At 40.2% G+C, this 24,385-nt stretch overlaps 1 protein-coding gene across 1 annotated transcript in view; it reads left to right on the top strand.

Moving 5' to 3' along the window:
- The first annotated feature begins 19,210 nt into the window (after positions 1 to 19,210).
- Positions 19,211 to 24,385, top strand: part of LOC111775911 (ubiquitin carboxyl-terminal hydrolase 25) — a 61,409-nt gene continuing 56,234 nt past the window's right edge. Inside the window, exons 1-2 of the mRNA XM_070230541.1 lie at positions 19,211 to 19,447; positions 21,772 to 21,807. Of these exons, the coding sequence (XP_070086642.1) occupies positions 19,211 to 19,447; positions 21,772 to 21,807 (273 nt within the window). The remainder of the gene's footprint in view (positions 19,448 to 21,771; positions 21,808 to 24,385) is intronic.

Here is a 24,385-nt window from a genome sequence, read left to right as displayed (position 1 = left end):
TTTACAGGTAATGGAAGACGTCAAAAGGGGCAGTGAGTTAAACTAGGGTTTAGCAATAGCAAGAAATTGTTATGACTCTTAATTTGGAGAGGTGATGGAAGGAGGCAAGATTTCCAGAGCTCAGGGAACTACCTCACTGAGAGGACCCTGAACCAGCATAGGCCAGTCTGGTGAGAGCTGGAACCACCAAAGAGATACATATGGATCCTCGATTCACAATGGGATTACATCCCAATAAACCCATCGTTAAGTTCAAAGTATCATAAGTCGAAAATGCACTTAATACACCTAACCTACTGAACATCATAGTTTAGCCTAGCCTAGCTTAAACATGCTCAGCACACTTACATTAGCCTACGGTTGGGCAAAGCCATCTAACACAAAGCCTATTTTATAATGAAGTATTGAATATCTCATGTAATTTATTGAATATTGTACTGAAAGTGAAAAATAGAATGGTTGTCTGGGTGCAGGATGGTTGCAAGTGGATTGGTTGTTCACTCTCGTGATCGCGGGGCTGCCTGGGAGCTGTGGCTCGCTGCCACTGCCCAGCATCATGAGAGAGTATCATACGGCAAATCGCTAGCTTGGGAAAAGATCAAAATTCAAAATTTGAAGTACGATTTCTACTGAATGCATATCACTTTCACATGATCATGAAGTCAAAAAAATGGTAAATCAGGGATGTGCCCTGTGGCCGAGTGGTTAAGTTTGCGTGCTCTGCTGCAGCGGCCCAGGGTTTCGCCGGTTCGAATCCGGGGCACGGATATGGCACCGCTCATCAGGCCACGCTGAGGCGACATCCCACATTAGAGGGACCTGCAACTAAGAATATACAACCATGTACTGGGGGCCTTTGGGGAGAAAAAGGAAAAAGTAAAATGAAATCTTCTTCTAAAAGATGGTAAATCAAACCATTGTAAGTCAGGGACCATCTGTATAGCCCAAGGGGAGGAGGAGAAGGAGAAAGCAAATAGCCTGGCATCTCCCTTTGTCTAATCCCCCAATCCCCAACCTATGCCTCTCATTGGCCAAATCCATTCTGAAGCCAGCTGATCTGAGAGCATGGGACATGCAGGGATAGTCAGTTTCTGATGTGTGGGTTTCTCTGTCCATGTATGTCTTAGGGTAACTTCAGGGAAACATGTGCTTACCACTATAGAAGGGGAAGAAAGGTAAGAAATGAGGAAGGGTCTGGGGACTTTAAACCATTTTCAGTGTCAGAGTATGCCTTTGGGCACGTTCAAGGTGAGGGGAGCAAACGATCCAAGAAATTGCTTCTTTTGCATTCTTGGTTGACAAAGTGTAGCTTTTTCTCTATGTAGCCCTTGCTTTCAAAGGAATCCTTATAAAGAAATAGTTCACATTAGACTAGATTCCTTTTTCAATTCACAGAACTCTTTCCCCCAAACTATTCCAATTGAAAGTGTCAATATTAGCAGAAAATGTGGAGATACTATCCTTTAACACGTTAATGCATCTCTTAGGAACCTAAGAGGTTATGGGATGGGGCAGGAAAAAAGACAGTTGATGGCATTTAGGTATGAAGTGGAGGATTAAGTAAAGCAGACTGAACATCATTGTCGTGGGCTGAATTGTTTCCCCTCAAAATTCATATGTTGAAATCTCAATGCCTAGAACCTCAGGATAGAACCGTATTTGGAGAGAAGGTCTTTAAAAAGGTAAGTTAAAGTGAAGCTGTTAGAGTGGGCACTAATGCAATCTGCCTGGTGTCCTCGTAAGAAGAAGAGACCCCAGGCCAGTGTGTACAGACAGTCAAACATCTATGAAGGGGCAGCAAGAGGGTGGCATCTGCAAGCCTAGGAGACAGGACACGGGAGAAAACAACCCTGCTGGTACCTTGGTCTTTGACTTCCAGCCTCCAGACCCGTGAGAAATTACATTTCTGTCGTCAACACCACCTAGCTTGCGCTAGTAAGCTAATCAACTGACCAAAGAAGCGACATCTGGAGACTCAGTGCGTGAGGCACCACTGATGACTGGAGATGCCAATAATGATATCCTTTATCATATAAAACAATATGGCTGCCAGGACCACAAAGCTGTTCCAGTTGGAATGAAAAGCAAGAGTTAGACATGCACTGTAAAAGCATAAATAAACTTGTTTTCTCTCCTTCATGGCTGCCCATTTAATTCAATATGCATTGTACTGTGCATGTATTAGGCAGATAGTTCTCTTACAGGTTCTAATCTATGAACACCTTGTCACTGAATGACATCTCTATCACAATGGTGACATCACAGCAACTTCCTCTTTGAATGATTGCTTATGGTTCCCTTATTGGTGGAAAAAAAATTATCCCAGAATGTCAATATACATAAAGAAGGAAAATAATTCTGGTCCTCCTCAAAGTAGATTTAAAAACCACTCTTTTGTCATGGACATTGTTCCAATCTACACTATGAATTGAATGTTTCTGTCTTATTTATGTCTCACAAATGTGCTTTAGCAACATGTTAGACTTTTGGTGTCCAGAAATGGATTTTTCAAAACTTTCTAAATAAAAAGAAATGAATAGCCAAGATAGAAGAATACCAGTTTCCTTGGTTCACATACAAGGCACACACTGAATATTCTTAGAAACATCACTTTGATCCAAAATAGAAAAATAGACTTGGTGTTAAGAACTATATTTTAAATTTTACATGAGATCTACCACTTTACCTGTTTACTTGAGTGTCAACAACCTAGAATAATGCAACAGTTTAGGAATTATTAAGTAATGTCCTGAGAATAAGTGATTCCAACAGCCATACATATTAAGACTGTCTCATGAGCAGCAAAACTGACATTGCTGTCTGGCAATTAGGATATCTGGCAAGGGGTCTTATGTACAATTTTATCTTAAATTCCCATCCTCAATTCATTCCAATTGTACACGTTCTAAAAAATATTGTCTACAAGGAAACTGGAATTTTTCTCCTCGAAGTTTTACAAAAGAACAGTTAATATTAAAAAATAAAGATAAGTAGAAAATCATTAGAAGCAAGCTGGGAAGGTATATCAATGTGGGCAAGTATGACTACGAGATAAAGAGCTTTATTTGATGATTATGTAGTGAGCGTTGATAAGTAATTTTTTTCATGGAACTAAAAAATTTAACTCAGAGGAACATTTATTGCCAAATTCTTGAAACTAAACTTTAGCATCTGGCAATATTTTTTTAAACCACACTACTAGATTTATACGTTACATTTAAACTTTCTTAAATTCAAATGTCATGAACTGGATAGATCTTTTTTTTAAACCTAAAATACAGAGAAACGTGAAGCGATATGTTGGAAAGAACTTTGGGCTATAAATGAGAAAAAATGGACTCTGGTATGCTCCCTTTGACAAGTCGCCCTCTTTGGGTCTCAGTGCTCTCATAAAAATTTGTGCATTCTATCACGAGTGTTGCATTATTCCTAAAATTCTGGGTTTCCAACCATTTCACAACTTTACAAATTCTTCTAGCAAAGGCATAAGGTATCGATAAAGTAAAATTTGCAATTTGTTAAAATCAAATGAAAAAGGTCTTAAAAGGTGGTTGAAGATATCTAGGGTACACAGCCAAGACGGCCGTAAAGCGCACAGATTTGTTACAAAGCCTTGAGTTAAAATGATCCATGAAGATTAAATAAAGCCAGACAATATTTCAATGATCATTTTCTTAGCTTGCTTTTCTTGTCATCAGATTAAAAAATATACCTGGATTAGCATATGTGATATTGTATTTGTAACAATGTGCACTGATTATTCCGCCCCTCCCACAGCCGCACCCTCACCTCCTATCCCCGGACTAGCTGTGAAACTCGAGATATTTTTGAGGCCAGAGATTGGTTTCTTAAGGTTAGGTTTTCTCTATAATTCCATATAGAGTCAAATATTCCATGCGAGGTGGTTAACTGATAATTGGCAACTGGGAATTAGAATTCTGTACCATCTAGGCAGTGAAACTTTGTAATGTTGCCTGTTGTATAGACCATATTTCACTTGTATCAAATCTCCGGGAAATAAATCTTATTTCCCCAGAGCCTAGCAGTGACTGGCACATGTTTGAATGAATGAAGTAGACGGAGAATGTCAATATTCATTTATGTAATAATTAGTTAAGGAAAAAAGTACATTTCAGCATAAGAACTTCGGACAGCCCTTTGCATAAATCACACTTGACTTTTCCTGTCAGGCAAGTTGATGGCTTGTGAAATTCCTAGAAAAGCGAGGGGAGAGGACTCAGAGACGAGCCGGCGTTCCGGACCCAGCGCGGTCTGGGGACGTTACTGGGCCTGAAGGGAAACATTTTGTCCCGGAGGAGTTCGGAAAGCCAGCGATCCCACAAGTCCTGGGCACGGGGAAGAAGCCGCCCTCCAGCCTCGGGTTGGAGCTTCGCCGAGTCAAGCGCAGGCGTCGCGCAACCTGCCGCAGGGGGGGCTCCGAGGCCGGACCCGCGGGGCGCGCCCTAGCCCCACAGCTGGAGCGCCGGGCCCCGCGCGGCGCAGGGGCGGAGCCGCGACCGGGGGGCGGGGCTGCGAGGCGGCCCCGCCCCGCCTGCCCGCCCCGCGGGTCACACTGTAGGGTTAGGGCGGCCGGCGGGCGGGCTCGGCGGGGCTCGGCGGGGCTCGGCGGGGCGGGGCGGGGCTCGGCGGGGCGGAGCGGGGCGGGGCGGGGCTCGGCGGGGCTCGGCGGGGTTCGGCGGGGAGGGGCGGGGCTCGGCGGGGCGGGGCGGGGCTCGGCGGGGCGGGGCGGGGCTCTTCGGGGCTCGGCGCGGCTCCGCGGGGCGGGGCTCGGCGGGGCTCGGCGGGGGCGAAGCCGGCGGTTGGGAGGGAGGAGGAGTCGCGGCGGCAGGAGGACAGCGCCGTTCCGGCCGGCCGCTCCCTGCGTCCCCTCTCCCTGCCCCGCAGTGGCCCGCGAGCCGCCGGCGAAGGAGCGCGCGCCTGACGCGGCCCTCCCTGCTCGCTCCCCGCCGGCGTCCGCTGTCCGTCCGCTCCTGGCCCGGGCCGCGGCCAGCGAGCCGTTCTGAGGCGGGCCGCGCGGAGTCGTGGGGCCGCCGCCGTGGCCCTCGCTGTCGGCGCCTCGCCGCCCGCACGCGGTGCCCGCGCATGCCGGCCGCCATCGTCTTCGCGCCTGGCTGGCGGGGGCGCTGTCCTGCCCGGCCGTCCGCGCCGCGCATTGGAGCTCGGCGGAGCGCGGCAGCCAGGGCCGGCGGAGGCGCGAGAAGCCGGCCGCCGGCGCCGCGGGGGCCTTGACCGTGGAGCAGAACGTGCTGCAGCAGAGCGCGGCGCAGAAGGTGAGGCGGCCCCTGGCCCGGCCCCCGCCCCGGCCCGGCCCCGCCGCCAGGGCCTCCTCCCCGCGCCCCGCGCCCCGCCGCCTTTGGGGCGTCGTTCCCAGGGCGGGCTGCGTGTGGGAAGCGGGGTGCACTTAGCGGGCTTCCATCCGCTCCCTTCTGGCCGATTGTTTTCCTGGAGCAGACGGTGCCGGGTCTTTATTGGGAGCGACCCTTACATTCCTACACTCCTCTATCTGGCTGCTTAATTAAACTTTCTCCTCCTCCTTCCTTTTTAAAACAATAGAATAGCCACTGGTCATCCCTGATGAGCACAGTTTGTGTTTTGAAGGGGGGAGCCTTCTGGGCCTGCTCTTTGCAAAAGGGTCTCCAGCAGGACCGAATTGCCTGCCTGGCGGGGCAGGTCCGTTTACCAGGTGACTCTCTGTGGAAGTAGAGGGTTCGGTTGGTTCCTTTTCCTCTTTCTGTTTCTTTTTCCCGTTTTCCCCCCCTTGAGTATAGAAACTGTCCTTAAGAAGGGAAACCTTTCTGGCCATGTTTACTCCAGGAATCTTTTGTCCCCTGAGTTTGACCTTGTTCCATCGTTTACCCTTTGCTCTTGACTCAGCCACTCATTCAAATGGTCACTCACCTAAGTTAAAAAAAAAAAAAAATCTGTTTTTGAAGCTTCAAATCTTTTATAGTGAGTAATGAGAAATGCTCATTTTGTTCTGGATTTTGCTTTCAGGATGTGAAGTGCACTATCATGGCTTGCACCATATCCTGAAGAGTAGTTGGCTATGACTTATTTGTCTTTTGGGTGAAAAGCATTTTGGGCAAAAGGATAACATTGCTTTAGTCGTGTTGGGGTTACGGGGGTAACTGGAGTTTATTGTGAGCAGCTCCCAAAACTGTGTTGGTTTATCAGGGTGAGTAACGAACGCCCCACCCTGTTGTAGTTTTGGCATAGTTATCTCCTACCTGTGCTTGGTTTTCGAATAGGGTCTGCTGTCCTAAAATGGACTGTGTATATACTCACAGCCTGCTAAATTTCTGCTTTGAGATTATTTTTAGAATTTTATGGTAGTACTTGAGGTAATTGAAGATGCTCAAGAATTTTGGAAAGCAAGGATAGTGCATTGTTATTTTAGGCACTTTGGGAAAGTTGATTTTGGAGCTCTTGTGTGTTAGTTAACTGTTACTGGTTAAATTTAGAAGATTATTGCAGGCTGCAGTTTATTTACAGGGAAATAATTTTGGATTTAATATTGGGAGTTAGAACAGTTTATCTGCTAATCCCCTCTATTCTACTTTGAATACCTTAAACTTTAGTTTTTGATGTTGAGTATGTGATAAAGTGTTAATACTTAAAGCAGGATCTCGTGGTCATATGTATACTAAGCAATATTTAATAGATTTGGTATTTTTGTTTATAGTTGTCTTCAGTGTTGAGTATTTATTCAACACAGCCAATTTGTTTCAAAGTGGGAAAAGTAGCTCATATTTTTCACATCTCTTAAATGTGAACAGTGGAAAGAAGTTTGTGAGTTTTTTAAATTGGTTTTGACTAGAGTACTTCTTTAACATAGAATCAGATAATGCAGATCTGCCTGCTTCAGAAGTTTAGGCATAAAATTGTAGGATCGAGAATCAAATTACTGAAAGTGGTCTTGGCCATCAAGTTTAATTTCCTAGTTTAATGAACTCCTCCTTACACAAAGGCAGTAGTTGTTAATCCAAAGTATTACCATTGTGCTGCTGTTTTCAGTGTGTGTGTCAGATCGTCTCACTGGTATTGGGGAAATTTTTTTGGTGAGGAGGATTGGCCCCGAGCTAACATCTGTTGCCAGTCTTCCTTCTTTTGCTTGAGGAAGATTGTCGCTGAGCTAACATCTGTGCCAGTCTTTCTCTGTCATGTGAGATGCCACCACAGTGTGCCTGACCACCGGTGCTAGGTCGCCGACCACATAGGAACCTGCAAACGCCTGGCCACAGAAGGAAGTGGAGCCAGAACTTAACCACTACCCCATGGGGCCAGCCCGAGGGGGGAAATATTTTTGGAGCAGTATAATGCGTGTATTTTTATACTTCCATCAAGGTATTTATGTGTTTTTTAAAAAGAAGCAATATATTTGTTTGCTTTCCATGTTAACATAGTATTATATTTTTACTCATATTGGAACTATTTAAAAAATATTTGTATGGGTATAAATACTTTAAGCCATCTACTTCAAATAAATTGGTAGATTTAAATCCACCAAGCTAGTAACTAGGAAGTGGACTTAAGCTAGTAACTAGGAAGTAAACTTCAAACTTTAGAAGAACCAAAAGTGAAACTCTCTGTTTTCACTTAGAAACTTTATGAATTGTCAGTCAAATGAGGTAACTAGTGCATATTGCATAACCAAAATTGAGCCTATTTTCTGCTCTCCTCAAAATAATTGTGTGTGTGTATGTATGTGTACAACATTAGTTTTATGTGAATAGCTGTGTTCTGGGGATTGGAACGCTTCCCTATATTTTCAAGATTCTTTTTTTTCCTTCCAGAAGGATGACTCTTTCATAAAATAATATAATAATCCTTTATTTAAAAAAAGCGTGCCACAGAACTTTCATAGATCCCTTTTCACCTGCAAGGTAGCTTGTCACAGTATATTTGTAAGGAGAGGGGCTGTCTTTTCCTCTGATGTGTTCTTTGCGTGATGGCTGAAGTTTGGCCGTGGCCGGGCGTTGTGACATGTAATAAAACTGCAGAGAGCTGCTTTTCTGAGGTTTAAAGGATACAAGTGAGGTGGAGTTGGGGGGAGATTAGCTGCAGTTAAATCCTGTCAGAATTTTGGTCTTGAGCATGTCTTCAGCCTTTGAGCTTGATATTTACCTAAGTGCAGGATCTTTAGATCTCAGAAATTTGATACCTAGATTCAGGTCCCAAACAGGATTCTTTAGGGCAGCAATAGATGGCTTCGTCCCAGGGACCAAATTAATTTATAGCGTGAAGTCAGCTGGATACCATTTACATTAAATGTATCTTTCTGAGTTGAATAAAATATAAAGTTCCTAAGGGCAGGTATTTTGCCTGTTTTGTTTGACCCTGTTTCCTTGCACATAGTACGTTTCAGTAAATATTTGATGAGTGAAGCAGTGTGTGAATGTTTTCTAAGAAGAATGAGAAGTGCAGTAGTTATTTTAGTTCCCTAACTGAATCTCAGATTTAAGATTATTGAGAAACAGTGAAAGCTCAAGACTGCGGACAGCTGTTGGAATTTAGGCAGTGTAGTGAAAAGATGGTTGGATCTGTATCACCTTTCTGTGACCTTGGACAAGTCATTAAATGCCTCTGAATCTTCTTTTAAAGCCTTAAAGTTAGTATGATTAGACATTAGCAACTTTTTTAGATCTGCGTGTTCGGTGGAGCTAAGCATACATTTATTCCAGACAGGGAGTTTAAAAAAAAATAGTAGGGGATGGCAGCAGAAGGAATTTTATGGATCAACAATTTTCAGTTAATTACGGGGGGGGGGGAGGGAGGGGTTAGGTGGGCAGGATTAACCAATCACAGATTAACCAAATTAAGAGTTTAAAACAAAACTTGAAAAATAATACAAACTGGATTCAGAGTAAATTTCTTAGTTAAAATAATGGAGTATTTTCTAATTGAGGTTATCATCTAAAGTTATAGAAATAAAGTAGAGCCTTTCAAGGGACAGTTAACATTTTGTAAATTGCTGTAAACATTATATACAACTGATATTCCTTAGTACTAAATAGTTGGTTATCTTGCTATCAGCATATGCCTTCGTTTGGGCAGAGAGATGGGGAGCCAGCTGCTTATTCCCACCTATTCCTTCCCTTTCTCACCTCATTTTGATTTGTATACTAACATTGTATCCAGCTGCCTTAATGAATTCTCATCAGATCTGATAAATATTCTGTGAGTTTTCTTTACTTTTCTGTGTATACAGTCGATATCATTTGTGAATAATTATCATTCTGACCTCTTCCTTGTCAATATTCAGATTTATTTTTTCATTTACTATTTTATTGCTTTAGCTAAGATTGCAGAATACTCCTAGGATTGATGTTAGTGTCTGTATGTATTGTTTCATTATGATATGGAAATTTCCCTATAGTCCTAAGTTTTAATAATTTGAAATCAGATTTAGATGTTGACTCTTTATCAAATGTCTTCTTTTGTTGTTGCAACGACTGATGTGGTGTTTTATGTGTCAATGAGAACAACAATTGTAATAGATAGCATTTATGGGATATTTACTATGTACTATGTTAAGGAATTGTAATAAGAGCAACAATTGTAATAGATAACGTTTATGGGATATTGACTATACGATGTTAAGGAATTGTGCTGAGAGTTTTTTAGACTGTTTTTCATTTCATCTTCCTAACTGCCTTATTAGGTGAGCACTAATTTTCCCTTCATATTGTGTTTGAGGAAACAGTACTAGAGAAGCTAAGAGCTAAAGCAACATTTCACTGCTGGTGTGTGTGAAGGGTGGGATTTAACTCAGGGCTGTGAGACTCTCGAGCCCCCCATTATGATGGATTGCATTCTGGTAAAAATGTAGTCGTGATGCCTCCAAATTCAATATACTAAATTTTAATCTGGAATTTAATATCTGTATTCTTAAATGAGATTGGTTACACGGTTTTCTTTTGTCTAAGTGGGTAACAAGGTAAAATTAACTCATGAAATTATTAGAAAGCTTTTGGTGTTTTCCTATGTTTTTGGAATTGTTTAATGTAGGATTGGGTTAAACCATTCAAAATTGGGGACATTTAAGCATTTTTTGTCATTCAATCTAAGTACTTGCTACTTTGAAAGGTTGATGAATATGACTATATCAGGCTGACTTTTATTTAGAGCAAATTTTAGATGAACTTTCCAAATTTTATCGTTTTTTTAGGTTTTCTACCTCTTCCAGTGTCAATTTTAAAATTGCTTTTTAGATATGGATTTTATTTCATTTAGCTTTCTCTCCATATAGATATGTATGTGGATCTGATGTTTTCTCTTAAATCTGTGGGTATATAGATAGATCTCTTTCTCATTCCTGTTAGTTTTGTTCTCTTCTCAGTGGTGTTTGCCAGAAGTTGATCTATTTTATTGGTCTTTGCAAAATTCAGCTCTTTGTTTCATTTATAACTTTTGTCTTCTAATTTATTTTTATTTTTCTTTAGTAATTCCACCTTTCTACTCTTTTTGATGGTTATTATTCTTTTTATACTTATATTCAACGTTTAGTGAATTTCCAATCATGTTTAATGAAAAACATTTTGGGCTGTGGATTTTCATCAGTTTTGTTTTGAATTTGAATTTATTTTTTGTTCACTCTTTAAAAGATATTTTTTTGGTTTACTTTCCAAGATGTTGCATTTTTAAAATTGTTAAATTTTAGTTTCCATATACTGTGTTTAGAGAACATGATTTATAATAGTTTTAGAAATTTATTCAGATTTTCTTGGGGCCAGCACCGGGGGCGTAGTGGTAAGTTTGTGCGCTCTGCTTTGGTGGCCCAGCGTTCGTGGGTTTGGATCCTGGGCATGGACCTGCACACTGCTCATCAAGCCAGCCTGTGGCAGTGTCCCACATACAAAATAGAGAACGATCGGCACAGATGTTAGCTCAGGGCCAATCTTCCTCACACACACAGAAAAAGATTTTCTTATGTACATGAGGTTTTAAGGAGCATATGAAAAGGATGGGTATTCTTTGAAAGTTGTAGAGTTTGGGGCCAGCCCCGAGGCCTAGTCGTTGAGTTCGAGAGCTCTGCTTCAGCAGCCCAGGGTTTTGCCAGTTTGAATCCTGGGTGCGGACATGGCATTGCTTGTCGAGCCTTGCTGGGGTGGCATCCCACATGTCACAACTAGAAAGACCCAAAACTACAAATACAAAACTATGTACTGGGGGACTTTGGGAGAAAAAGGAAAAATAAAAATAAAATCTTAAAAGAAAAAGTTATAGAGTTCTTTATTTGTATATTAAATGATCACAGTGTGATTTGAATATTTCATGTTTTTTTCCTTTATCTCTTAAATTCTGAGGGATGTGATATCTTATAATTTCATCAAATTCTCTTTGTATTTCTAATGGATCTAATCCAAACTTGTGTGTCTTCTCTGGTGTTTTAGTAGAATTTCATCATTTACATATATGGTGATAATTGATAAATTTTTTTATTGTCATCTGAGTTTCTGTTTATTAGTCTTGTTTTCCCTACTCAGTTTTTTTTTTTTTAAAGATTAGCACCTGAGCTAACAAGTGTTGCCAGTCTTCTTTTTTCCCCCCCTGCCTTTTCTCCCCAAATCCCCCCAGTACATAGTTGTCTAATTTAGTTATGGGTCCTTCAAGTTGTGGCATGTGGGACACTGCCTCAGCATGGCCTGATGAGCGATGCCATGTCTGTGCCCAGGGTCTGAACCAGCCTGCTCAGTTTTCATGGATTGATCAGATTTTCCTTGTGTCACCTCCCTTACCCTTTCTTTTTTACAGCCTGTTATGATTTGGAAATCGCTTTCTCATTTCTGCTCTTTTAATTTTAAACAAATATATCTAAACATATTTTTCTGGTAGAGTCAAAAATTGATAATTAGCTTTCCCTCCTTCCCTCTACTCTCAATAAGATAAAACTTTTTAGCTTATTTTTATTTACAGCATTCCTGATTTTGTTGGGATAATATTGAATGTGATTCTGAATGATGACTTCTTAAAAAAACAATTCTTTTGTTGAGGTCATATTGGCTTACAACATAGTGTAAATTTCAGGTACACATCGCTCTGTTTCTGTTTCTGTATAGACTACATTGTGTTCACTGCCAACAGTCCAGTTTTTATCCATCACCATATGTACATGTCCCTTTCCCCCTTTGGCCCTCCTCCCACCCCCTTCTCCTCTGGTAACCACTCATCTGTTCTCTAAATGATGACATTTTAAATTTCTTAGGGTATACCTTATGTCAAAAATATTACTTAATTGTGTTACACATTAGCAGTTAGTTTTTAAAAATTATTTTATTTTAACTGTATGTTTTTCTGTATAGTATAATACTGTTTCATGTTACTCTTTGTTTTTATTGTTGTTGACTCTTTGTGTAAGCTTGTATCATTTCCCCTTTGGTTTTGGAATCCAGAAATTTCACTGTTTGTGTGTGTGTGTGTGTGTGGTGTGTGTTTATCTTTTTAACAGTTCTGCCTAGGATTTTTGATCTGAAAATGTTAGTGTTCTTCTCAGTAAAATTCTTGCTTCTACTGTATTCTTTTTTTTCCTTCTATAACTGCATTATTTGAATATTAGATACCATTCATGTCTTTTCCTTGCTTCAAATTTTATTTTATAATTTCTTTCTCTCCCTTTTTGTCCTATATGCTCAGATAACTTTTCAGTTTGATCATCTATGCTAGTTCTATATTTACTGCCTGCATAGGTGGTCAGATCTTTTGGGGGTTTGTTTTAATAGTATACATTTTTAGTTGGTTCTAAAGTGCATAATAATAATAATAGAATTATAAACATTGGTTCGTGATAGCTGTCCATGAAAATGTTTATGAAATTTCTTATCAATTTTTAATAATAAACACACATGAACCCCCTACTTAAAACAAAAGCTGCAACTTTGAAGGTAATCTATATCTAATCATAGTCCCCTTATCCCATCCCTCTCTTTTAATTTGAGATTGTAATCATGTTGAATCCTGCGTTCATTCTCCCTTTGGTTTCTTTTTACTGCATCTCTATATGAGTTCTTGAAGGTATATATTTTTAATTTTAGTTGTTTTAACTTTAGGAATGTTTTTCTACCTCTATATCTAAAAGATATTCACCTCTGTTTTCTACTAAGCAGTTTAAAGATATGTTTGCAACACTTAAACCTTCTTCCATCTTTACTTATTTTTTGTACTTGGTGTGAGATAGGGATCCAGTTTAATTTTTATTATGTATATGATTTATTGTTGTTAGTCGTAGCTTATTGAAAAGTTAATGCTCTCCCCCAATGAACTGACGTGCCATCTCTGTCATATACAGAAGCTTTATGTAAAGTGTTCTTTTTTCCCCCTGTTGTCTCAGTTTTGTTCCATCATCCATTTTGTGAATAGCATCCTGTCTTCATTGCTGTAGCTTCGTAATGATCTCTACTACTGGAAAAGTAAGTGGGCTCCTCCTCTTCCAAGGTTTCATGGCACTTCATTCTTCCTTGGAAATTTTAGAATAATCTTACCAAGTTCTCTGAAAAACTCTTGTTGGAGTTTTTTATTAATTCCATTGAATCTTAGACCAATTTGGGATCATTAACGTCTCTACAATATTGAGTCTTCCTATTTGTGAACAGAGTATACTTTTCCCTTTATTTAGATCTTTCTTCATTTCTGTTATTCAGTTTTAATTTTAACTGTAGAATTCTAACACATCATTTGTCCTAGATAGTTGCTAATTTCTTATAACAATTATATGTACCATTTTAAAATATTTGTTATTGGTTACTGGTGTGTACAGATGCAACTGGCTTTTGTATGTTGCTCTTATATCAAGCCACCTTGCTAAATTTTTCTATTTTAACACTTTTCCAGAGATGATTTTGGATTTTCTCTGTAAAAGATCATACTGTGAGTAAATCATGAGAGTTTTGTTTATTTCCAGTTTTTATGCTTGTAATTTCATTTTTTTCTTGTTGTGCTAGATGAGACATCTAAGAAGTAATAATACTGACTAGAAGCAGTAATAGTAGATATTGTCTTATTGCTGATTTTAAAGGACAGTTCCTTACTTTGGTACCTAAGGCATTTCTAAAGTATTTACACGTGTTAGTTGTACAAACTCGTATGTTATAAAGAGGGTTCTATTTCTAAAGAACTAAAAGATATTGTAGTATTTTAAATTCTGATGCTTGCAGGTACTTTTTCCTTTGAGTGCTGGTGACTCTTGTGAAAATTTTCGCTCTAGGCATCCTGGTGTGGAAATAGCTGGTTTGTCAGCCATTTCTCTGTCATCGTAGGGCCTCTAAAGTCAGGCATTGCATTTCTTTTTTTATCATGGGCAGTCCTTTCTCTCTTTTCCCAGCGACCACTTCACAATCGTTCATTTCTGCCCTGATATGCTTAGTGTAAGAGTGGTTACAAGAGTCTTTCCCCTGACACTACACACACACTTACTCTCTAATGTCACAGAACTACCATTTTTACTGAAACCAAAGTGGGTTCCTTCCTGGCGAGTTGAATCAGACCCCCACCAGAAGCAGTTGTCACACAAAGTAGGGCATGTTTGCAGCAAAGAGGAGGCCATGCAGAATCATTTCCAAAGTCATGGCATCCCCAACAAAGGGAAGCAGGGGCCTTTTATTTTGGATGGGAATGAATATTCAAAACAGAGAGGTGGGTATTCGCTTGCGCAGGCTCAGTTGGAAAACATGCTTCCACATACACTGCAAGTTAAGGCAGTAAGGCCTAAGCTCCTCCCAGAGCGGATATTTTAGCATTAAAAATGAGGCAAAGGTCATAGGCCTCGCCCTTGTGCTGGGGCTCAGTCTGCTTCAGGTTGGTTGGTGATTGCATCTCTTAACAGTTAAATGCTTCTGACCCCACCGTTGAGTTCCTTGGAGCAGTGAGTCCCTGGCACCATGAGCACTGACTTGCAGCAGTGGCCTGCCTTTTTCCTGCAAATATAAGTGATGAGTATGGTGACATAGCTCATAATAATTGTTGATTTGTGTTATACAGGCATGCCTCATTTTACTGTGCTCTGCCTTATTGTACCTCACAAATATTGCAGCGGGTTTTTTCTTTTTTCTTTTTTTTTTTTTTTGGTGAGGAAGATTGGCCCTGAACTAACATCTGTTGCCAGTCTTCTCTTTTTGCTTGAGGAAGATTGTCGCTGAGCTAACATCTGTGCCAGTCTTCCTCTGTTTTGTATGTGGGATGCTGCCACAGCATGGCTTGATGAGCGATGTGCAGGTCTGTGCTTGGGATCCGAACCCGTGAACCTTGGGCCGCAGAGCAGAGTGTGCGTACTTAACCACTATGCCACTGGGTTGGCCCTCAAATACTGTATTTTTTACAAGACCCTCAACCAGCAAAAATATTATGACTCATTGAAGGCTCAGATAATGGTTAGCATTTTTAGCAATAAAATATTTTTTAATTAAGATATGTACATTGTGTTTTTAGACATAATGCTCTTGTACACTTAATAGACTACAGTATACTGTAAAATAACTTTGATATTCACTGGGAAACCAAAAAGTTGGTGTGACTTGCTTTATTGCAGTATTTGCTTGTTGCAGTGGTCTGGATCCAGACCCACAATATCTTTGAGGTATGCCTGTTTATGAAAGACCAAATCTGGCCTCTGAAAGCCAGTTTTGGAATGTCACTATGCAGTGTGGGTAAGTAGATGATGTGAAAGTTGAATTTATGAAATGACTTCTTGCGTTTATTTTGGCAAACTTGTGTAAGTAATTTTTCTAAGTTTTCTCTCTCTTTTTTCCTCCTTGACTAACTATTTTAATACAGTTTATCTGCTTTGTTTATAGTCTTGGTCTTTCGAGCCACTGAATATTTTAAAATGTACGTTTTCCTTGTTTCCTTAGCCTTGTTCAAACAGGTGTAGATCAGAGCTTATTCTTACAGTGTGATTTGTGGACTATCTTCATTTCCTCTAGTGCTTGCTACAACTGTAGAATTCTGTGCCTCACCCCAGACCTGTTGTTTCAAGACTCTGATGGTTGGACTACTTTCTTAACAAGAATCAGTGATTCTTCTGCACTTAAAGTTTGAGGAGCACTAGTTGAAAGTATTCTTGAAGATGAGAGTGCCTTAGCACTTGTGTGAATTGATTGCAGAGGTTGAATTATTACAGTACACCCAATTGAACACGCAAGCAGAGTCTCTTTGAACACATTGGCTTTTTTACATTTCGAGTGTTTGTCCCCATCAGTGTACTTACACTGACCTGCTTTTCTGTTGTAAGGGAAATGCCGCCTCCATCAGGCTATCATGGCCACCATCTCTTGGAAACCCAAAGCTTCAGGTGCCCAGGGGACACTGGAACCCTGAACCCAAATAGGGCAAAGTTAGTTGTCTTTTTATTCATTGAATCATATGTCAGGGAGTTGGGAAGCTATTGTACATGCTAAGGTTGCAGTCTCCCTGTTTCTTTTCTTTTTGGGGTCTGTGTGTGTGAATCATTTTTGAAAGATTTTTTTATGTGTGAGAAACATAGCGTATGAGAACTTATGTATACCTCAGAGATACGTAATAAGATTACTGCCCTTTGTACCACCTTAGATGTGAAATAGAACATCTTATTATTACAGAAGTTTTCTTTGTGCCTCATCCGAACTGTCCCTTCCTTCCACATCCCTCTAGCTGCTATCTTGACTTTTCCAGGTTGATGTTACCATAGTGTAATTTAGAAAATATAAAATGAAAACACCCATTGAAACTGTTTTAATTAGATGAATTTTGGCATATGGAACATTTTTGACACTCCAGAAGATTTTCTTGCATCACTTTTCCCATTTAGTATCCCCACCCTCCCTTTCCAGATAACCACTTATTGGATTTCTATCACAGTAGATCGCTTTTGGCTGTTTTAGGTCTTCACATAAACGGAATCATAAAAATTCCTTTTTTTTTTTTTTTGCATTTGACATTTCTGCTCAGGAAACTGTTTTTGAGATTCAGCCATGTTATTGCATGTGTTAGTAGTTTGTTCCTTTTTATTGCTGAGTAACATTTTATTATATGAATATTTTGAAACTTGTGTAAATATGTACCTATTGGTGAACTTTTGAGTTGTTTCCAGTTTGTGGCTTTTATGAATAATATTGCCACGTGTATGTGTGTAAGCAAGTCTTGAGTAGACATATTTGCATTTCTCTTCAGCAAATACATAGCAGTGGAATTGTTGTAAAATATTGCTAAATGGTTATTTAAAGTGGTGGTATCACTGTCCATTCCCATCAGCAATGTATGAGAGTTCTGGTTGGTCAACATTTTTGGCAGCACTTGATATTGTCAACTTTTATGTTTTAGCCATCTTAGCGAGTATATAGTGGTACCTCATTGTGATATTAATTGGTATTTCTTTAATGGCTCATGGTTTTAAAGTCTTTTCAGGTGCTTATTGGCCATTTTTGGATGATTTTTAAATATTGCTTCTCATACGTTTTCCAGTTTTATGTTCTTAAAGGATTAGCAATAACAATAGCTAGTTGTTCTTCCAAGTCTGAAAATGGCAAAAAAGTTGAAGATATTGCTAGTTAAAACATTTTAGGAGCAAGTACTGATATGCTCTCGAAACAAAATGAAATTGCACAGTTTTTTCTTCATTTTATTTTTTTTAAACTAATACGTGATAAAAAGGCTCACTGCTGAAGAAGGAAGGCCTTTCTCTTCTTCATACCTCAAACTAGCATTGAGTTAATCTCTTAGATAGTTAATTGTGCGCATAAGAGAAATCTCTATGATGTATACTTTGTTCACAGGGTACAAAATACTTTCACACTGTAGTTGGTTTGGAAGTTTGGAAAGGGCCTGGAGGACCAATGGCAGGTGGGAGGAAGTGTGGAGAGGTAAGCAATTGGGCAAAGAAAGACTTTTCTTAGTTTCTGGTCCATGTGAGAATCAGAAAGAAGAGTAGCTCGTTTTGAACTGGAAAGGAAAACACTTCCTGTTTGCTGGTTTTTATTGGTGCTGTTCAGCCTGGAAGTGGGTGGGGTGGGCGAGCTACGCTAGGCCTGAGGGCAGGATTGACTTCCAGCTGAGAGCTAAGTCCTCAGAGAAGCAGGAAGGATGTAGAGGAGTAGGGAGAGAGGGACCAGGAATGAAGAACCATCAGTGGCCAGGATCTGTTACTATGGTAACAGTAACGTGAGAACCACTCACATATACACAAGTTGGTGTGTTATAATTCATGCCAGAATACATGCAAGATCAAATGTTTGATTTCTTTGAGGTGGAGCTACAGAAGCGAGTTTGGGCTGGAGGTGTGGGGCTTGCTGTGTCCTCCACTGAAGCATCTGAGCTGGTCTGCGTTTCTCATCAAGTAGGCCCCACTCTTCCCATTAGGCCTTACAGAAAGCCTCTGGGGCAGAACAAGGCCAAGGAAGAGGATTGAAAGGAAACCAGAAGTGATACCACACCTCTTAATCTCAAGTTCACGTGCCCGATGCACAGCAAGCCAAACACTGAGACATTGGTGTTTGTAGATGGAGACAGATTTTATTCGAATTGGCCAAAATGAGAAGGTGGGAAAGCCCCTGGACAATCTGACTTCCGCAATTCCATGGCTGCTGAGTGCATTCTCCTTCTTCTACAAAACGAACTCACAAATCTTCGAGACCCCTGAGTCACCCCCTCAAGTTAAACAGGAAACGGCAAATTGGTTTAATATCTACAGTGACCCTCAGGTACCCAGCTTCGGCCCAGTCCACTGCCTCGGGTTTAAAATTCCCAGTTTTTGGAGGACGGAAAAGCTCTCTGCACAGGCCTCCTAGGGTCAGTGGTCACTGTTTGTGCCTATTCTGGTCACATCATTCAGGTTCTCAGAACTGACTTTTGGGCTTCTTCCCCAGTAGAGCGGGGACTTCCAGTCGGTGATAAGACTGCGGAACTAACAGAACTGACAGTATTTCCGTCCTTGCTGCTGGTGTCAGAGGGAAGGCTCACTGCGTCTGTGCTGTGGGGCTGTGGCTGGATAGATGAAGGTGGCGTAGCTCAGGCTGGAGTCAGCTTTGTGGTTTCTGTGATGTTTGCTGGATAGGGGCCCAGGCTTCTGGGGACGTGGGGATCAGAGTAGCCTGCCAAGGGCTGGGGTCCCGTGCGAGGAGGTGTGGTGCTAGGGCCCTGTGAACATTGATGTTGCCATTAGCTTACTTGGCCATCTTGGGGGTTGCCTCAGGCAAATTCTAAACTCAGGGTCTGCAGTTTTTGGATGGAAGTGAATGCCCTTCTGTGCATTCTTGGCTGTGCCGGTGGTGCTCAGGGACCCTTCATACCCCTTGCACTGCTGGAAGAGAGGGCAGAGCTCTCCGGGTTTAATGTGCGAAGGGAGGGGCTGACTAACAGTGCCTCTGTTCCTCCTCTTCCGCCTGTCTTAGGGCCTCAGGGGGCTTTCTGTGGGGGCAAGGGGGAGCGAGGGTGGGAGGTGGTCAGGGAGTGTGGCCGGGAGGTACTGGGAACCTGCTGCCTTTGTCTTTTCCTTACTGACCGTTGTTATATCTTCTATAGATATATCTTGTTATTGAGTTGCAGGGATTTATATATTCTGAATATGTCGTTATAAATTATAAATATCTTTTCTCAGCATGTAGGTTCTTTTCATTTTCTTATTAGTTTCTATGAACTCAAGTTTTTTAACATTGGTGAAGTTCATTGTACCACTTTTTTTTTTTTTTTACGGTTAATGCTTTAACAAATTTTTGAAACTTAATTTGCAAAAACTTTTTTCTTGTGTTTTCTTCTAAAATGTTTTATCATTTTAGTTTTTACATTTACGTCTGTAATTTATGTGGAGTCTGTTTTTGTGTGTGCTCTGAGGTGGAAGAGTTCAGGTTTATATGAAATAAATGACCCTTGTGTTATAGTTCATCTTTACTTCTGGATGCACCAGAACTTAACCATCCTACTGTTGGTAAACTATTTGGTTATCTTTTTATGTGTTTATGGACCTTTGAGTTTTTTTTGTGAAATTTACATTTGTTTCTCTTGTTTGTTTTTTCTTTTGGGTGGTTTTAGCTTTTCCTTTTTGATTTGAAGGAGTTCTTTAGTCTACAGATAATTTTTATTTTCTACTTAGCTATTTTGAAAATATCTTTTCCCATTTTCAGGGTGTCTTTTTACTCCCTTTATGCTATTCTTTCATGAATAGAAGTTCATTTCAATTTAGTCTCATATGTGATTAGTTTTGTTTATTATTTGAACTTCCATACTCTTTCATTAAGATGGTCTCTCTCTCTCTCTTTTTTTTTTTTTTGGTGAGGAAGATTGGCCCTGAGCTAACATATGTTGCCACAATCTTCCTCTTTTTGCTTGAGGAAGATTGTTGCTGAGCTAACGTCTGTGCCAATCTTCTGTTTTGTCTGTGGAATGCTGCCACAGCCTGGCTTGATGAATGGGGTGTGGGTCCATGCTTGGGATTCGAACCACTGAACTGCAGGCCACCAAAGCAGAGTGCTGAACTTAACCACTATGCCACCTGGTGGCCCCAAGATACTCTCTTTTATTGTCCTCTAGTCTTTTTCTTGTTTTGCCTTCAGTATTTGTCTTATTCCACTTGGATTTGAAGTTTGGGCATATTGTTTGCATAGGTGTCCAAATTCATGATTGGAGAACCAGCAACTGTATTGAAAAATTTCTCCTCCTCCTCATTAATGCTCCACCTGATGACAATATTTTTTATCCTTGAATTGGGACTTTTTAAAATAGGTCTCAGGGACTCTCCCTTGAATTAAAGTATTTTTCATTATAGTTTTACTGAAGTGTGCGTAAACGTAAACGAGGCATAAATTTATTATGTTTTATTATATAGCTCTTATGCACCAAGACCAAAACCCAACTAATAACTTAGATATAACCAAAACTAAAAAATTAGTAAAATTTGGAAGAATAAGGTTAACTTAATTTTAACAGAATGGTAGTGTTTTACAGAAGCTAATTTGGCACTTCCAACTTCAGCCAAGGAAATTAATACATGTGCATCAGGATATTCTTGTAATAGTTATTGTTAAAGTTTGGGAGTAGATTTTATTGCCGTTGTCATCCACTTTACGTCTTTGACCCTGGTACTCAGTTGACAGCCATTGTCTTAGAGTGGGGTTCTCAGCCTTTTTGTTGTAGTTTTCACAGATGTGCCTTCAGGTTTGATCATAGTTTAAAACTTTATTTTTTGCTATACCTCAGTATAGTAGTCCCATTTTATCCGCAGTTTTGCTTTCCATTGTTTCAGTTATCCACGGTCAACCATGGTCCAAAAGTATTAAGTGGAAAATTCCAGAAATAAACAATTCATGTTTTAAATTGTGCATCATTCTGAATAGCCTGATGAAGTCTCACTCCATTTCACCTGAGATGTGAGTCATTCCTTTGTCCAGCGTATCCACACCGTATATGCTACCCACCTCTAGTCACTTAGTAGCTGTGGGTTATCAGATTGATGGTTGTGGTATCACAGTGCTTGTTTTCAAGTAACCATGATTTTACTTAATAATGGCCCCAAAGCGCAAGAGTAGTGAGGATGCAATTCGGATATGCCAAAGGGAAGCTTTAAGTGAAAAGGTAAAAGTTCTCAACTTAATCAAGAAAAGAAAAAAATCTTATGCTGAGGTTGTTAAGATCTTGGGTGACTTTTATTATGCCATATTGTTATAATTGTTCTATTTTATTATTATTGTTAATCTCTTACTGTGCCTAATTTATAAATTAAGCTTTATTATAGGTATGTATGTATAGAAAAAAACCAGTATATCTATGATTTGCTACTCTCTGTGGTTTCAGGCATCCACTGGGGGTCTTGGAACGTATCTCTCACAGGTAAGGGGAGACTACTGTAAATGTGCTGTAATTATTGCTGTATCTCTCAAGCAGAATGTTGAACTGAACAGGTTGTGTGGTTTAGTGTAGAGTGGGATACAGATGATCCTCAACTTACTATGTTTCTACTTAGGATTTTTTGACTTTCATTGGTGTGAAATTGATAATGCATTCAGTAGAAACTGTACTTTGAATTTTGAATTTTGATCTTTTCCCAGGCTAGCGGTATGTGGTACACTCCTCTGTTGTGACGTTGGGCAGCGGCAGCGAGCCACAGCTCCCAGTCAGCCACGCGATCATGAGGCTGATAACACTTACAACAGTCCTGAACCCATAAACCATTATGTGTTTCGCTTTCAGTACGATACTCAATAAATTACACGAGATATTCAACACTTTGTTATTAAACAGGATTTGTGTTAGAGGATTTTGCCCAACTGTACACTAATGTGTACTATTTAGTCCTTTTTTCTGGTCACTGTTACAAGGCTCCTGTAACTCTTGAAATTTACTGTCTTTTGTATGCTAATGAGAAAACTTCTGGTTGGAGGACAAGATAGCTTCAGGAGAGGGGCTGGACCTCAGAAAAACCAAGCACTGTGATTAGAGGGTTAGAACTTTCAGCAGGTTCCCCAGTCCAGGGAGGGGAGAGGGGCTGGAGATTGAGTTCAGTCACCAGTGGCCAATAATTTCCATCAATTGTGCCTACATAATGAAATCTCTGGTGCTTTATATACTTTTAATAAGTGCATAGTAAATGAGAGTTCTAGGATAGAACTTTGCATGTATGGTTAACTTTTTTCCTTCCTAATTTTTTCTGATGTTTAGTCTCCTAAGAATACAGAATTACATCATGAATATATTGTTAGAATACAAAAATTGCTTTTAAGGAAGTTAGATCAGTAAGGGTCCAGTTAGGACACGGAAAACACACAATAATTTGGACAGGGAAAGTTTAATACGATTCACTAGTAACGGTGATTGGCTACTAAAGACTGAAAACTCTAGAGAAGAAAAGGAGGAGTAAGTTTTGGAGAGGTCCTCCACGAGCCCTGAGGCTCAGATTCAGGTTTTGTTGGAGAGGTTGTGATTGAAGCCCACTGGATAGCGGGCAAGTTTGCTGAGGTGCTGGAGGTGGGGACACTTCTGCCAGTAGCTGTTTTATGGGTCCAGGAAAGAAAGTGGTATAGAGCATATGCTTTTTTACACCTAGCATTTTATCTAGATGAATGGAGTTTCTGATAGTCTGGAGGGTGTGTTATGTGTGGAATTAGTATGACCAAAAACTATATTTGCTGTAAGGAATTGTTTGTGACAGATGTAGCTGCTAGGAATCGTATAGTGTTGTAGTTTATTTTGTTTTATTAGTAGAGGGATTTTATTTTTGGACTGTAAGTTAATTATGAAAATTTAAGTATGGAAACTAGAGATATGTAAAGATTTAATTGGACGAGAGAGATATATTAGGAATCAGTCAGATTATTAGCATCAAAAACAAGTTAAATATATTTTGTCTAAACTGCTGATGTCATAGTTCAAGGATGTCATTTGATTCACCAAACTTTTTTTTACCCACATGTTTTCCAGAATATAGGCCCTCTAATTTAAAAGCACACTGTTCCAAAAGCTTTTACAAATTGGGTTTTTGAAACTCAAAATGCATGTTCCCATAGAAACCATGTTTCATCATGTTGGGTTCATATTTGGCCTGGAAATGTATTTAACTCTGTATGGACTTAGCTTATAGTGCAGTGAAACAATATTTTTTGCATGTAGAGTTTCTACTTATGATGCATTCTTTTGTCTACTAGTTAATAGGGATGGGGGATTCTCTTAGGGGCATGGACATTATGTGGATGTTAGATTGGTTGAAGGGTTGAGGTGGCAGGTGGGGTATGAACTCTGAGGTGAGGAAGGCTGGAAACAAACATTTACTGAGGACCAACTATGTCCATTGCTCTTTGCTGCCTGCTTCCCGTAAAGCATCTCATTTCTTTACTTTTCTTCCTTTTTCTTTTTTTTGGATTATGTGAATGCTTAAAGATTGTTTGTAGCTCTGGGATTCTGTAAAAAGGTAGGAAAAGGTTTTTTAAATTCAGAAATTCTGGCATTTCTAAGTCTAAATGTAAATAGTGAAGTATAAAAAAGCACATCTTGGGGCTGGCTCCGTGGCCGAGTGGTTAAGTTTGGGTGCTCCGCTGCGGCAGCCCAGGGTTCAGATCCTGGGCGCGGACATGGCACCGCTCGTCAGGCCACGTTGAGGCGCTGTCCCACATCCCACAACTAGAAGGACATGCAACTAAGGTATACAACTATGTACGGGGGGTTTGGGAAGATAAAGCAAAGCAGGAAAAAAAAAAAAGAAGATTGGCAACAGTTGTTAGCTCAGGTGCCAATCTTAAAAAAAAAAAAAAAAACTACCTGCTTCATTTATATATAAAAAAAGAGCACATCTTCAGATTTTTACACCCAGAGGGATATATGATTAATTTACTTTAACACTGACGTGCTGTTAACCCAAAAAGGTTGAGAGAAACCTTAGCTCTGTGCCAGTAGGAAGTACAAGGTACCCCAGCCA

The sequence above is a fragment of the Equus caballus genome, chromosome 12, assembly GCF_041296265.1.
Source record: "Equus caballus isolate H_3958 breed thoroughbred chromosome 12, TB-T2T, whole genome shotgun sequence".
NCBI lineage: Eukaryota > Metazoa > Chordata > Mammalia > Perissodactyla > Equidae > Equus > Equus caballus.
This window is presented reverse-complemented; position numbering and strand designations above follow the sequence as displayed.